Source organism: Miscanthus floridulus, chromosome 10, assembly GCF_019320115.1.
Source record: "Miscanthus floridulus cultivar M001 chromosome 10, ASM1932011v1, whole genome shotgun sequence".
Classification (NCBI taxonomy): Eukaryota; Viridiplantae; Streptophyta; class Magnoliopsida; order Poales; family Poaceae; genus Miscanthus; species Miscanthus floridulus.
In genome coordinates, this window is record NC_089589.1 from 60006849 (window position 1) to 60023276 (window position 16428).

At 42.6% G+C, this 16428-nt stretch overlaps 1 protein-coding gene across 2 annotated transcripts; it reads left to right on the forward strand.

Moving 5' to 3' along the window:
* Nucleotides 1–2842: 2842 nt before the first annotated feature.
* On the forward strand, nucleotides 2843–7734 carry LOC136484758 (disease resistance protein RPM1-like). 2 transcript variants are annotated; one of them, XM_066481710.1, is made up of 2 exons: nucleotides 2843–2915; nucleotides 4718–7734. In XM_066481710.1, the coding sequence occupies exon 2, from the start codon at nucleotides 4723–4725 to the stop codon at nucleotides 7453–7455; it is 2733 nt and encodes a 910-aa protein (XP_066337807.1). In that variant the 5' UTR covers nucleotides 2843–2915; nucleotides 4718–4722; the 3' UTR covers nucleotides 7456–7734. The 2 variants fall into 2 exon arrangements, with proteins under 2 accessions (XP_066337807.1, XP_066337808.1); XM_066481711.1 differs by having other exon boundaries at nucleotides 2872–2915; nucleotides 4721–7734.
* The last annotated feature ends 8694 nt before the right edge of the window (nucleotides 7735–16428 follow it).

The window sequence follows — 16428 nt, forward strand, 5'->3', positions numbered from 1 at the left end:
AATATTTTGGTTATATACTATTCCCTCCATTTCAAATTATTAGTCATTCCAAGAATCTTGAAGAGTCAAAGCATTCCAAATTTGATCAAAATTATAGAAAAAATTATAAAGATTTAACATCAAATATATATAATATGAAAATATAATTAATGAAGAATCTAATGATAATTAATTGACATCATAAATATTATTATCTTATCATATAAATTTAGTTAAACTTTGAGATAATTTGATTTTTTTAAGATTCTTGAAATTACTTGTAATTTGGGACTGAGGGAGTACTAAGTATACGATTGGAAGCGACGAGGGAGCACACTTGACCCAAAGATAAGAATAGTGAAGACGCAGCTGGGCTGTCGGGGATCACCAACCATCGTTGCATTGCATTTGCATCTCCTCCCAAGTCCCGGTCAAGGTCGTCACCCTACCTACCGTCATCCTCTCCGGCGGGCGGCGGGCGCAAACTCCGTTGCTGCAAGCCTGCAAGCAGCAGGTGGGTACATCTTTCTGCTCCAACACATCAGGTTCTCTGTTGTCCACCTGCGGCCGCGGCCTGTAGGGCGAATCAGTAGTAGTTAGCAGTTCGCATGAGCCGTTTCAGATCTTGTTTTCACCTCAAGAACCGTTCGAGATTCAATGCTGCTCTGCGTTGCCTTGGATCGGCGTCTCACCAGTCACCACTGAAAGCTAGCTCACTGCCCCTGTGTAGATCGATAGATGCCACCAGTGTTTTTTTTTATTGATTGGCTCAAGTCAATACTGTCTCAGCGTTTGTCAGGTAGTGATTTTTTTGGGTGATTTGCTCACTGATCTTGCATATTTGTGTTGCAATTTAGGCTACTAGCAAAGTAAACAAAATTTGTGATGCCATCCCATGGTCTCTCTTCATTACAAGGCGTAGAATCTATAGAACTATTTTGATGTATAATATGCCTATGAAATTCTCTTAGGGATTCCTAGCGCCGGACGTCCTGGACAGGACGCCACGTGCCAGCACCCCATTTCCCACAACTACATCCATTTTCCGCACCCACGTAAGGGCCCACGCCACCCGGACCGCACGCGTCGCCCGCCCGATCGACAACATGCGGAGACCCCTCACGCCTCCTCCGCTTCCCACGTGCATGCAGGTGGGGACCGTCTGCGCCCACTCAGTGGTGCCCCAGCATCTGCGACAGGCGCTGCGACAGGTGGTCCCATTGCAGCATGTTCAACACCAAATCTACTTTTGCAACATCCAGACAAAACACTTGCAATATACATTCGAAACAGTTGAAACACTTTCAACATACGTATGAAACAATTGCAAAAACACCTAAAAACACTTCAAAGCCATTGCAAATGCATGCAACATCCAGATCTACTTTTGCAACATGCATATAAAACACTTGCAACATACGTATGAAACACATGAAACACTCGAAACATACGCTTGCAACATGCATGCTATGCAACATCCAGATGAAACACTTGAAACTATGTCTGAAACACCTGAAACACTTGAAACATATACTTGCAACATGTGTATACAGCCATTGTAACATACACATCATAACACTTAAAAACATACTTTTGAAACACCTGAAACACTTGAAACACGACATCGCCGGTGGCCACGACCTACCTGGATAACTGCGGTTGCCAGCAAGCGGCGCTTGGACGCCGTGGAGAAGGAGGATGGCGGCTGGCGGGCGGCTGGGTGCGGTGAAGAATGCCGCGTGCGGAGCGGTGCCCGTGGACCACGCCGCATCGCCGCGGAGAACTCGGCGGCTAGCGGTGAGTGGCGGTAGGGAGATAGGAAGCCAGTGGGCGGCGCTTAGGCGCGGTGCAGCACGCTGCCACGTTGCGCCCGCGGCGGTGCGAGCGCGGTTGCTGTGGAGCATTCCGCGGTTTCTAAGTGTGGGTTCGAGAATAGATGTAGGCGCGGCGATGATTCGAGAGGAAAGTGAGAGCGGAGATTTTTTTCGAGCAGATGGGTGCGACCGTGCGGATGGCATTGTTGGGCCGTTCAGGCAGGCGGACGCCCTACCCACAACATTTCGGTTTCCCTTACCACATGTCCACGTATATCATCAATTGTTCCAACGTTAATATCATATTAAAAAGAATTGCAAAATAATATCTATTGATGTGACTTTTTTATATCCTGAAACAGCCTATATAACGAAAGGAAAATAGTGGAACAAAAACATTTTTGTTTAACAAGACACATTTGTCCTCCATGATTCGACAAAAATTGAATGCATATATACAGGAACTTAATCTAAAAATATATATATTCAAGAAATCTTATTCTCTAGTGAAAACATAGTAATTTTGCCTCAATTTTTTTATATAATATAGCGGGTCCAGGAAAAAGCTTTCCCCAGCTAATATATTGCTCCAGAACAGCAAAGAACTTGTTCAACAACGGATAGGAATTTTACAAGGTTTTACAAAGCACAAGATTTTTGCCTCATTTATTTATTCTCCCAGCTTTCCTCTGGGCTGGGCTGGGCTCACCCTCCCTTCACGCGGCCCACATTCCCTTGACTCCAACCATTCCTATGACGGGCCCATCTCTTGCGCCGCCGGCGCTACTGCAACCCGTCGTCGCTGAGTGGCCGCCGACTTCACGCCGCCGGCGAGCGGATAGAGCTGCGCTGCGCAGCCTGCAGCCCTGCACTCGTGCGGCGCTTACGTGATGCACAACGACGGCGCTAATTTGATTTCATCCGATTTTTTATTTTTTTATTCTTTATTAGAAAGACAATCTCTTATACGTCATCTCTTCATCTTCAACATTCATGTCTGTCTCGAGTCCACTTTCATCCCCTCTTATCTTCTTTACTACTGCAGGGTTTTTTTTTTTTTTTGCTGAGCGAGCACCTGAGCCGCGGCCCCATTTGTGTAGTCCGGCAGCAAGTATCCAGCAGGTGAGCACCAGATCTATCACACGAATCGCACGTCAACTTACAGATTAAATCTTCGGATCATTGCTTGATGCTTTGTTGTAGTGTTGTTGGTAACTGGATGGATTTTCTTGGACAATTGCAACCATGTTCCAGTTATTCCTACATGCCCATCTATGGATGACAGTTCATTTGTTAATGACATGCTGATTTTATTGTTCACTTCAATTCTCCCTCAATGGGACTAGTCATGTGCGTTTAGCAACATCTTGCATCAAATAAAAATGAGAGGATTTGGATGTTTAGTATTTCCCTATGTGATAGTCGAACAGTCGAAGTTGACCGACACATGTTCAAGTAATTAGTCTAGCCTAGGTGTTCACCTAGTAAAGTTGAGAGTGCAGTTTTAGAAAAAAAGTGCTATTTGATTCAAAAGAGAAACAGACTACCATTCAACGGGGGCGCTTCAATGGCATGGTGATTTACATAATGTGGAACATATGGAAGGAAAGGAATCGAAGGATTTTTTAAAACAAATTCCGAACAGCGCAGCAAGTGGTCTCGAGAGCTAAGGAAGACAGTGATCAAAGAAAGAGGGCTCTAGCACCAACAGGGTACCTTTTGGGGTGTTTTTTCTCCTTTCATGCTGCTTGGAGGGCGGGGGGAGGGACCTGCATGTTCGTCCTGGGATCTCTTTGCCATGCCTCTGGAAGGCGCTTGACCTACTGTATATAAATACTATTTTCTATCTTAGTTGAAAGGTAGAGCTCCTGCCATATCATTAAAAAAAAAGAAACAGACTACCATCTATTGTGTAGTAGATGCAGCCCCAGCCCTTGTGTTGTGGTGTGAAGCAAGTTGTGTTTTGCAGTCAATGCTTTCCATATTTTCACATTTAACTTCATTAAATATAATTTTATTCAACTGCTCCGCTGTTATAAAAACTATTGCTAAATTCCGGCATTGGATACCTGGTCCCAGAAAAAAAGAAAGAACGGACTTAACTATGCAGGGGATATCACATCATTGTCAGTTGTCACTGATCCATGCATTTCCCAATATCATAGCATATCCTACCTGTTTAGTTTACAGTTTCAATTTCTTGACAGTTAGCAGTTTGGCAATTCCACCAAACTGGTCTGCACATACATTTCCTATATTTAAAGAGGTGTTAACATTCCTTTGAATTCTTCTGTAAATAAACTTTATAACTGTGCACTAGGCTTTCTTGGCCAACTTGTCACTGCATTTGCCATCAGGTTTGAGCACCTGGATGTGCTGCATGGTGCAACCATGATACTTTTGTCTATATTTTTAGTGCTTGCCTGACCACTGTTTCATTTTCCTCACAGATAATTTGATCTGAACTTTTTTTTTGTGATACAGTATATTGATGACATTAAGGCATGTGCTAAACTCGTTGTATCATTCTTAATTTTTCTGTCATGATTTTGAGTAAAATGGTTCTACTTTAGAGGCCACATTGGAGAACTCCATGAGCCACTAACTATCGCCTATTAGATCTCAGGCAATGAAGTTTTTGCATCTATTTTCTTTTGTACTAACGCAGTGTCCTCTGTTGATTGGTATGATTGTCTTCACATCACCAAGCCTAGCATTTTTGTATGTAAATACAAAGAACAAGTTACACATCCATGCAGTAAGTATTAGAATTAAATATCAAAGAAGCCACAATTATCCAGGAAAACTGGTAGTTATGGCTCCATAGAAGAAATTGCTGTCTGGACGTGCAAATCAAATTCAAACCTGTACATTTCGATGACATTCATCATTATGTTCTGTAACAGGATTTTTTTTTTCTTCAGCAGAAATGGCAGAAGCAGTACTCCTTGCTCTGACAAAGATTGGTAGCGTTTTAGCAGATGAAACTGCCAAGAAAATGCTGTCCAAATTATCGGAAAAGGTTAATAATCTGAAGGATATGAATGACAAGATCGAGTTAATAAGAATGCAACTGACAGCCATGAACAATGTCATACGTAAGATTGGCACAGTATACCTCACTGATGAAGTCGTCAAGGGTTGGATTGGGGAAGTGCGAAAGGTAGCCTATCATGTTGAGGATGTAATGGACAAGTACTCATATCACACACTTCAAATGGAGGAAGAATGGTTCCTGAAGAAGTACTTCATTAAAGCGTCACATTATGTCTTGGTTTTTAGTCAAATAGCAGAAGAGGTTATCAAGATTGAGAAGGAGATCAAGAAAGTTATAGAACTCAAAGACCTGTGGTTTCAGCCTTCACAGCTTGTTGCTGATCAGCTAATTGAGATGGAAAGACAACGTTCGCGCGATAACTTCCCACTACTCATTAAAGATGAAAATCTTGTGGGGATTGAAGATAACAGGAGAAAGCTCACCGAATGGCTGTATTCTGATGAGCTTGACAGCACAGTGATAACCGTATCAGGCATGGGTGGACTTGGAAAAACTACCCTTGTAACAAATGTTTACGAACGTGAAAAAATCAACTTTCCTGCTACAGCATGGATGGTCGCGTCCCAGACCTACACGATAGAAGCTCTGCTTAGGAAGTTACTCATGAAGGTTGGTCGTGAAGAGCAGGTGCCACCAAACATTGACAAATTGGATGTCCATGATTTGAAAGAAAAAATAAAGCAAAAGCTCGAAAATAAGAAATGTTTGATTGTATTGGATGATGTCTGGGACCAGGAAGTGTACCTTCAAATGTCTGATGCATTCCAAAATCTTCAATCAAGTCGCATCATCATCACAACACGGAAGAATCATGTGGCTGCTCTTGCTCAGCCGACTCGTCGCCTTGATGTCCAGCCTCTGAGAAACACTCAGGCATTTGATCTCTTCTGCAGAAGGACTTTCTATAACAAGGAAGGCCATGCGTGCCCCAGTGACCTTGTCGAGGTTGCTACTTCTATAGTAGATAGGTGCCAGGGATTGCCACTAGCAATTGTATCAATTGCTAGCTTATTGTCTTCGAGGGCACAAACATATTACATCTGGAATCAAATTTACAATCAGCTTCGAAGTGAGCTATCAAAAAATGATCATGTCCGGGCAGTTTTGAACCTGAGCTACCATGATCTATCAGGAGACCTAAGAAATTGCTTCTTGTACTGCAGCCTCTTCCCTGAAGATTACCCTATCCCACGTGAGAGCCTCGTCAGGCTTTGGGTTGCAGAAGGCTTTGCATTGAGCAAAGAAAACAACACAGCAGAGGAGGTGGCTGAGGGAAACCTCATGGAGCTGATCCACCGCAATATGCTGGTAGTACTGGAAAATGATGAGCAGGGAAGGGTGAGTACATGTACAATGCATGATATTGTGCGAGATCTTGCCCTTGCTGTTGCGAAAGAGGAGAGGTTTGGCACTGCAAACAACTATGGAGCAATGATATTGATGGGCAAGGATAAGTATGTTAGACGCCTATCGTCATATGGATGGAAAGACAGTGCATCTCTAGAAGTCAAACTTCCACGCCTTCGAACTCTAGTATCACTTGGAACAATTTCATCCTCCCCAAACATGTTATTGTCAATTTTATCTGAATCCAGCTACCTTACTGTTCTCGAGCTACAAGATTCTGAGATTACCGAAGTGCCAGTATCTATAGGGAATCTCTTTAACCTACGTTACATCGGCTTGCGTCGTACAAAGGTCAGATCACTACCTGATTCTGTTGAGAAGCTTCTGAACCTCCAGACTCTGGATATCAAGCAAACAAAAATAGAGAAACTTCCACGAGGAATCTCTAAGGTTAAGAAGCTACGACACCTTCTAGCTGACAGATATGCTGATGAGAAGCAGTCACAGTTTCGGTACTTCATCGGGATGCAAGCGCCTAAAGATCTGTCGAACTTGGTAGAACTTCAGACTCTTGAGACTGTGGAAGCCAGCAAGGATTTGGCTGAACAGCTGAAGAAACTGATGCAGCTAAGGACTCTGTGGATTGACAACATTAGTGCTGCTGATTGTGCAAATATTTTTGCCAGCCTATCAAATATGCCACTCCTTTCCAACTTGCTTATTTCTGCAAAGGATGAAAATGAGCCACTTTGCTTTGAGGCACTCAAGCCAAGGTCCACAGGACTCCACAGGTTGATTATCAGAGGGCAATGGGCGAAGGGAACATTGCAGTGCCCACTATTTCGAGGCCATGGGAGACACCTCAAGTATTTAGCTCTAAGCTGGTGCCACCTTTCAGAAGATCCACTGGAGATGCTCGCTCCACAATTGCCAAACCTCACAAATCTGAGGCTCAACAACATGCGTAGTGCAAATACATTGGTTCTTCCTCCAGGATCATTTCCCCACCTAAAGTTGCTTGTCTTGATGCACATGCCAAATGTCAAGAAGCTGGTGATTGGAAAAGGTGCTCTCCCATGCATTGAAGGTCTGTACATTGTGTCCTTGGCGGAGCTGGATAAGGTCCCTCAAGGCATTGAATCGCTTCGCACCCTGAAGAAGCTCTCTCTTGTGAACCTGCATAGGGGCTTCCTGACTCAGTGGAACAAGAGCGGAATGCATGATAAGATGCAGCATGTCCTAGAGATTCGTGTTTAGACGTGGCAGATATGTCCCTTCTGCACTACATTTCTTCTATACTTGTAGCACTTGCAAGTTGCAACCCTCTCCAATAAGTACTCTGTCATTCACATCCTCGGCAGCTCCACATTTCAATTTCATTGTCTTGGGGAATCTAACCGTGCTTCCTGTTCATTGTCTTGGGGAAGCTGGGTTCAGTTTGTGGTGCCTTTTCAGTTTCCCTCTCTTGGTTTTATTGTAAGGACATGTTGCATTTTAATTAAACTTTTCTATTCTGTCAATAATAACGCATTCAGTGTTTCCATCTCCAAGCATCCTTTGCATGAATAGATTATGTTTTTGTGTGTTGAAAGAGGTGTTTATATCCTCAATTCAGTCAAATAGAGTTATACTAGTATCTGATGGACTATATAGGATCATTAGGGGCAGATCTAGCGGGTTGACTTTACTATTGCAAGTGTATAAACCATGGGAAAACTGAGAAGATTTAGAGAGAGAGAAGAAAGTAGAGAGCCATACCTTCGGGCTTGGCAGAGGAGGAAGAAATCACCATGGTAGTGGCGACTGTAACAGAACCGACCAAATCATAAGAACGTATGTACAAAAACAATCACCAAATTCCTGTACTTAAGCTCCCATAATCCCGGTAGTCCGGAAATCACGAAGGATTTCAACCAACTCTCGACATACAAACCAAGATCGTAGTGATTCAACACAACACATCATCCGTTACAACATTTCATAAGTAGCATTCGGATTACATCCATCAGAGTTCAAATAAAATATTACAAACCAAGTTTAAATGCGCGGAAGCAACATAGTTTAGTACATAACTTCATAGTTTCAAATACATTGCCAGATCAGAGTCATGTCCCACAAAAGCATTATCAGGTACGAGAACTAGTAGAGACCGCGCCCAACGGCCTAGTCTTCATCCCCAGCTAGGAGAAGGCAGTACTTGCAGCAACCAAAGAAGAACTGGTCATCTGCAACAGGTGGGAGATAAACCCTGAGTATGAGAAGGTACTCAGCTAGACTTACCCGTCAAAACCAAAAATAAAAGACACCAAGGATCATGCAAGGCTTTTCAGGTGGGCTAGCTTGACACAGTTGCATAAAAGAGCTTATGAGTATAGTAACCAATTTAAACTTATTATCAAGCTTATCATTATTTACCTGTCCACTAAATTAGCACCTGTACTAGAGCACTCACTTATTAGGAGCAAACAATATTAACCATAGCAGGTATAATACGGCTGTCATCATCATATCATTATTTCCGAACCATTAAGTTATTAAGTGTATCTACATTGGAGATAAGCCCGTCAAGTTCTCACTAACCGGGAGAGACGGCGACTCGAATCGAATTACAACTCAGCTGAGGGGGTATTCCTAACTCTCACTCTGGCATACTTAGCAAGGGTAGCCGTGGGTCACCTTTGGAACAACTCAGGAACCAAATTCGCGGGTTTGATCAGCGCCAGCACTCTCAGGGATTACCCTTCTGCCAGGACGATCAGGACTTTTAAATCACCTGCCCTTGGACTCACGCCTACGGCTCCCTTCCGAGGCGCACTTTATACTTATCGACTCCCGGCCTGAGGTGAGCTACTCGGCTTCGCGGTCAGTCATCGGACATGGCCAACTAAGAGAGAGGCATGCGTTCAACATGAACAGGAAAGGCTCCAAGAATCAGTCCTTAAGCGACACAGACGGAGTCATTGCAAACCGGCAAGCCTCCGTCCGGTCTTCATTTCAAATTAAGACTGGTTCTTTTCCACGATAGCAAAAATATAGCCAACCGTGCCACATGTATCTTCCTATATCTCGCAGGTGACAGGAAATCACCCGACTTCTACCGCGTTTAAGCAGGGCTAAGCACTACTCGAGCCTGAGCTACATAGGATTCAGAGTAACAATATCTGGACAAGGATTGGGTAACCAATGCAGCAATGGTTTGCATCCAACACCTAAACTTAATGCAACAATATATATATGTAACAATAATACTGTAACTGCATTTTGGAAATTAGGAGGCTTAATATGCTCCGGGGCTTGCCTTTCACAAAGTTGCAAGGACGGTGGTCCGGGCACTCAACGGCGACCTCGTCTGGCACTTCTCCTGAAGGCTGCTCCTCCTGAATCTCCGGTGCCGGCTGCTGCTGCTCGCTCAGTTCCTCGAATTCCAGCAGGGTTACTCCTTCCGGTACACCTATTGCATGCCGATGCAAAAGATAAATATCATGGATGCATAAGGAATGACATGATGCTCATGATGAATGAATCACAGTGAGTGTTTACGAAAGCATCACTGGACACTCGTTTACCGAGTAATTAGCTCTATTCAAATCACTTTTAAGCATGTATCTACTTAACTTAAAGAACAAGATCAACTTACCTAACTTGCATAACCTAAGATAAAGATGCTCATCTTCAGTTAAAGGCCTAACACCTAGGAACATTACCACAACTTAGAATAGTAAAGGTATACATAATTTAACATTTAAAGTTTCATATGCATACAAATAGTCCCTTAATTCAATCACAACCAGAGTTCTACAAATCCAAATGACTTGCAAGAGGACATTCTGGAAAGCTTATGAAATTCTCTACAATTCATTTGTAAACATCAAAGCATGATTCTTAAGTTAACCAAATCAAATTCCAGTAAACCTAGAATCTGTCCCGCAATGACAGGGTTGCTAACTTAATTATTTAATGATGATGCAAAAGCCTAATTTGACCAAACCAAGTTTACCAACTTGTTTTTCATACCTAAGAAACATCAGAAAGTATAGTGCCAACTTCTAAATAAATTATTTAACATCCTTTTTCAATTTATTTAGTTAATTAGGTGATTTAAGCAATATATAGTAAAACTATTCATAAAAATCTACAAAAATTACAGTAGCTATCTCATGCTGCACATAGACTACCATAAAAATTTCAAAGCCATTGGGCAAGTAAAACTTGCTGTATCTAAAATAACAGATGACATGTCTATTTCTAGCATAATTAGGAAACCTTATAAAAAAATGTCAAGCAACAGATTTCCCATTTTTCCTAGCATCATTCTAGCATAAGAATAGCACTCATCAAATTTTACCTTCACTGGATCTATAGAAAAATTATGAAAATTCTCACAAGATCTACCCATTAATAAAAGGAATTTCTATAACCTAAAAACTACACATGCACTAGCTCTGAAATTTTAACCAGAGCTTCTAATAAGCAATAATAGACTACCCACAAAATTTCATAATTTTTGGACCACAGAAACTCAAGATAAAATTCAAACAGGTTTGCATGCATCTAAAAACACATTTCAAAGTCCTATTTAATTCATCTAGAATTTCTAAAACATGTGCTCAAATAATATTTTTATTAAATACTAGACAATACTAGGAACTCAACAAAATTAGAACCATAGCATTTGGATCTATACACTAAGAAATACAGATTTTTGAATATCAATACAAATCTGTGAAATAATAAAACAAAAACAAATAAGGAAACAAAACTCAGCCACAGTTGTTGGACCAGCCCGACGGAACAGCGGCCCGCGAAGCGTACAGGCGCGGCCCAAGACGCGGCGCGGCCCAAGATTGCTCCCGCCTGAGCCTCTGCGGCTGACACGCGGGACCACCGTGACAGAGAGAGAGGCAGGGGAACGGAGGACGACGACGGCGCAACTCGCCGCCGGTAGCTTCTCCGGTGAAGGCAAGGGTGTCTACGTGCTCGCCTCATCCTAGCGGACCTAGGGGAACCCTTATTTGCAGCTATTGACGCAACTAGGAGGGATGGCGATGGCCACGGCGGTGCTCGGCCACGGCACGGCCGGCTCCGACGACGCTACGGCGTTGCAGCCCTAACGAGTGGCTCTACGGGCTTCAGTAGGGTTCACCGGACCTAGCTCAAGGCAGAGGAGGGATGGCAATGGCGCGAGGAGAGCTGGCCGCGCGGAGCGTCATCTCTGGCGAGAACAGCCACGGCGGCGGTGGAAGGGAATGACGAATTCGTCCTTACCAAGGCACAATCGACCTGGCTGAGGGGTGGGGGTGGCAGAGGGGATCACGACGAGGCTACGAGCGGGATGGCCGGCGCGTTTTTGCAGTGGCGAGCTCGAACGGCATAGCGATGCTTGGTCGGCAATGGCGGACGGCGTTGGCTCAGCGCTGTGAGAGGCGAGAGATGAAAAATGGAGTGGCGGTGGGGTCGAGGACGTGGAGAGGCTCACGATGGTGCTGTGGTTCAGAGGAATCGGGCAATGGCGCTCGGTTTTGGGTGGAATTTGCTCGGCGGTGTCACGGTGTCCCGGTCGTCGTGCGCGCGGAGGAAGGAGAGGGAATGCAAAAATGGAACGGCGACTCGGCGGGCAGGCGCTGGGGGCTTCAAGACGCGGCTGTCCGCGCCAGGGCGTCCACGGCGCGTGGCCTGCGCGCTCAGGCAAGCGGCGACGGGTGGTGCCACACGGTGTCGTTTTTCTGAATCGGTCGGCCACGTTCACTGAACGTTTTCTGAAAACGCGATTCAGTGTTTGATGACCATGACTGACAGCACGTATTCGACAATCATTAACTCCTAATCCGTGGCAATCTAGACTATGCCATAGTTAACAAAGTTGCTCATCTATACATGAACTACAACTCTTTCCACTAGAGCTCAAGCTGGTTTGGCTTGGTTAGGGAGATACAAGGTGACAAAGTTGGGTACATGAACTGCAACACAGTTAAGGACTTAGAAAAATTCCTAAGTCTCAAATCAGCATGTACTTCTGACTTGTGGGCCATGTTTGAGCATGTTCTAGCCATTTTCATGAGTTGGTCATAAAACAACTTTTGTTCCTTGATAAATTAGCTACAACTTTGGTAAAGAGTGCACAGCCATGCAAAGTCTCTAAGTTGGTCTTTTGAATCAGTCAAACAATGACACTCCAAGGGTCAATTCAAGTCAAACTTGCACTTGAGGGCATTTTGGTCATTTTGATCTACATGAACAATGTTCCAACAAGTAACCTAAGTATAGTTAAGGTGTAATAGACCATAATCAACCACTTTTACAAAATTGTTATACCACTTCTAATGATCACATGTGATACAGAAATTAAAACAAGCAATTCATACATATGTTTCAATACAATGTTTCACATGTTGCATGACCTTGTTGTTATCCTATACTTGTCACATTACTACCATGTTGCCATGCTTCAAGATATGAGAAATTCATGTTGCATTCATATGTTGCACTACTACCATTCACAAGCAATCCAGTACGAAACAAACAGAATATGCGAATGTTTCATATGTATGTTTCAGGGACCATGGCATGATGAGATAGATGATGCACATGTTTATGAAACGAAATGCAATTAGTAGAAGCCAAACACCTAGGGTGTTACAGCGACGCAGTGAGGGGCGACGGTGGTGCGGTGTCGTTGTCGAACGCAGTGCAGTGGAGGCACGGTCTAGTGGCGACGGCGAAGGCAATGGCGCTTTTCCGTCGCTCACAGCGCACCCTTGATCGGTTAGGGTTAGGTGGGGAGTGGCAGCTGCGGTGAACCTCGTATCTCGAGCCCTAGCCCCACCTCCTATTTGTAGCACTATGCGACGGGGGCCCACTAGCTAGGAGTACGGCTGGGCGCCCCCGATCAGGGCGCGAGTCAGGGTCCGACTTGGTCATTGGACTGAGCCGGGTGGAGATCAATATAACATTCTCTCCCTTGATCTCACCTTATGACTTAAAACTTAGTTCACTTTATCTTTATCCCATTCCATCACAGATTAGTGCATAGAGCATGCCTCGTCGTAACAGTTAGTACCATCAGACTAACAGCTACAATACACCTATCTGTTTTGAAACAGATTCTCAATTAGGCCCTTAGTATCCAGAAATCATAGGCTTTCCGTAAATCCATATCGGTTGTGTGTTCTCTGGACGCACTGGGTGGTAAGCCTTTGGTAAGCGGATCCGTAAGTACTTGATCGGTACTTATAAGCTCAAATGCTTTCAAAATAATTATGGATTTTCTCCTTTACAACATGTAACTTAATGTCAATGTGTTTGGCAGCACACTTGACTTGTTGTCATAGGAGTGATTTACTTAAAATGGTTATTGCTGTTGTCTACCATTGTAAATTTTAGGTACAAATTCCCTTAACCACTTTTGTTTGTCCTTGAAGCCTCATGACGAGCTATACTATGGATATACATCATTGATGATACCACAACTGTTTATTAGGAGCTTTTCCACAATAAAAACTCCAATTGCGAGTGTTAGCAACTACTGTGGATTTCTCTACACATCTCGCCAAAGTTTAACATTTGTACCCACAACTATTTGAGAGTACTTGCTCTTTCTTACTCAGCATGAGGCCTGTAATACTTTGCAAAATTGCAAGACATTCTTAACTCCATTCCAGTGATCTATATCTGGACTGGAGTTTTGCCAAAATATCACGGACACGTGAACTACGTCAGGGTAAATTCTTACTTGTGCACTCATTAAGCTTCCAACAGCTGAAGCATATGGAATCATGTTTATTTGATTAATCCCATATTGTTTCTGGAACACTGAAATTTCCCAAAACTATTACCCTTAACTATAGGAGCAGGCGTAGATTTACTCGCATGTATACTTTATTTCTTTAGAATCTTTTCTAAGTATGCTTTTGGTATAGTCCTAATACCCCTTTTCTTCTATCTCGGTGATTTTTAATTCCTAAAATGAATGACGCTTCACCAAGATCATTCATATTGAAACTTGAGGACAAGAATTTCTTCTTCTCCAATGGCAGATCAACATCACTACTGGTGAGTAGGATGTCATCTATACACAAGATGCGGAAAATGAATTTTCCATTTTAGAACTTTGCATAAACGCTATTGTCCTTCTCATTCTCTTTAAACCTAAACTTTCTTATTGTTTCATCAACTTCAAATACTACTGTCTAGAGGCTTGTTTTAACCCATAAATGGATTTCTGCAGGCGGCATCCCATACGTTCTTTTTCTTTCCACAACAAAACCTTTGGGTCGTGCCATGTATATGCTTTCATACAAATCCCCGTAGAGGAATGCCGTCTTTATATCCATCTGATGTAACTCTAAATTATAATGTGCCACTAAAGCCATTATGATTCTTATATCTTTCTACGTCCCTTTGGAGCCATATTTTGTCTTATAGACCCATTTACAGCCTACTGTTTTGGCTCCATTAGAAATTTTTTCTAAGTCCCAAACATCGTTGGTATTCATCGATTTCATTTCATCTTACATAGCTGTTTTTCTCATTCTTTGAGACATTCTAGGGCCTCATCTACTGGCACTTTTTTCATATGGGGCTATTGTTGGTCTTCATTGCTAATAGACAATTGATTCTACAGGCTCCTGTGTAAGAAGATCCTTGTTTACATTTTTCATCTTCTTTAATGAGCTAACAACATGTGTTGTATAAGTCATACAGCATCAACAGGTATTAATAAATTTATTCCTCCTAAATCACTGGGATGGGCGCGCAGTCCCACTTCTCTTCAAGGCTTAAGTCTCTACATACCATGCTCCCCCAGATTATCCCATCTTCTATAAAGATAGTGTATCTTCAAATTTCTTATTTGGGTTTAGTCTGTTAAAATCTCATATGGCGCTTTAAGCACCACCTTAACATCTTTTAAGCTCATCTAGAATGAATTCTGGCTGATTACGCTATCTTCCTATCGGAACCGTAAAAGGTCCAGGAATTTAGCTATTTCTCTGCTTAGAGATATCGTTATTATGACCGTTGTACTCCCTCGACGATCACACTCATCTTTTATAGATCACTCTTGCCCTCAATGGACACTATGCATCGCATTATCTGAAGTATAGGGAAGTATCTTTCTTAATTGATCTCACAATTCTCCCCCTCGAAATGTGGCATAAACTTTACTGCCATAATTTCAAAAACTATTCAAAAACTCTTGTGAATGAGGAGACATTTATGACTTACTTCGTTCACATGATGCAAACAAAGTTATTCCTTAATTCGTATGGGAGTACACTTTCCTCGTTCCACTTTGTGAACTCAACAAGGTCCTTAGGGGTACTACTGCAAGTCATGCTCACATGTCCTTCTTATCATTTGGTTCGTATGTCTTATTTCATGTCAAAATGGTACTACAGGGAAATATTTGAATTGTTCATTTTATAATTGATGTGCTCAGCTCAGTTGATAGACTCAACCTGTCAAGCCTTAACCTTTCCCTTTCCTTTCGATCTACGTCTAGACTTCATCTTGGTGGTCATATTTTACATTCAAAATGTGTGTTCCACCATTACTAGATTACTCCGCAACGAGCTACTCAATTAGAGTGCCCGCATGCGTTTGTAAGGAGTCAGATAACCGACTCTCCACTTTCTTCAGATTTAGCAACGGTATGATTTTGGGATTGCTCCCCTTATGGCCCTCAATCCATTGAGTGCTTAATGACCATGACACAATAGAATTGCACGGTCAATACTAGGACAGCATAAGAGCTATCCCAAACTTCTCTCGCTATGCGGGATACACAAAATACATGAGTCACAAAACTTCTTCCGCCATGCAGGATTGACTAGCATAAGTACTATGCCAAAACTTCTCCCCATAATTCCCTATAAGGGACATAAATACCAGAATTAGATCTCAGGACACAGGAAGTGTTTGAACATCCAATACATCAAACTTAGAAATAAATCCGAATACTCTGCAACATACATGTTTAATCCAATGTTGGTCGAATTAGACATGCTTCTGACTTATTGCAACTCTTATCATAAGGATGGAGAATATTACTGTTTACAATAACGAAAACTTGATCATTACGACTAAAAACATTCTTCTACCTGAATTCCACATCACCGTTGGGTAGAAATGGAATTAATACATGGAAAAACTCATGAATAAATTTATAACATTGTTAACAATATCATAATTAACTTGAAAAACATATAACTACCCTTCAAAAATTAAATTCTC

Coding starts and splice junctions, on each gene's coding strand:
- LOC136484758 (XM_066481710.1), top strand. CDS start 4,723: ATGGCAGAAGCAGTACTCCTTGCTCTGACAAAGATTGGTAGCGTTTTA.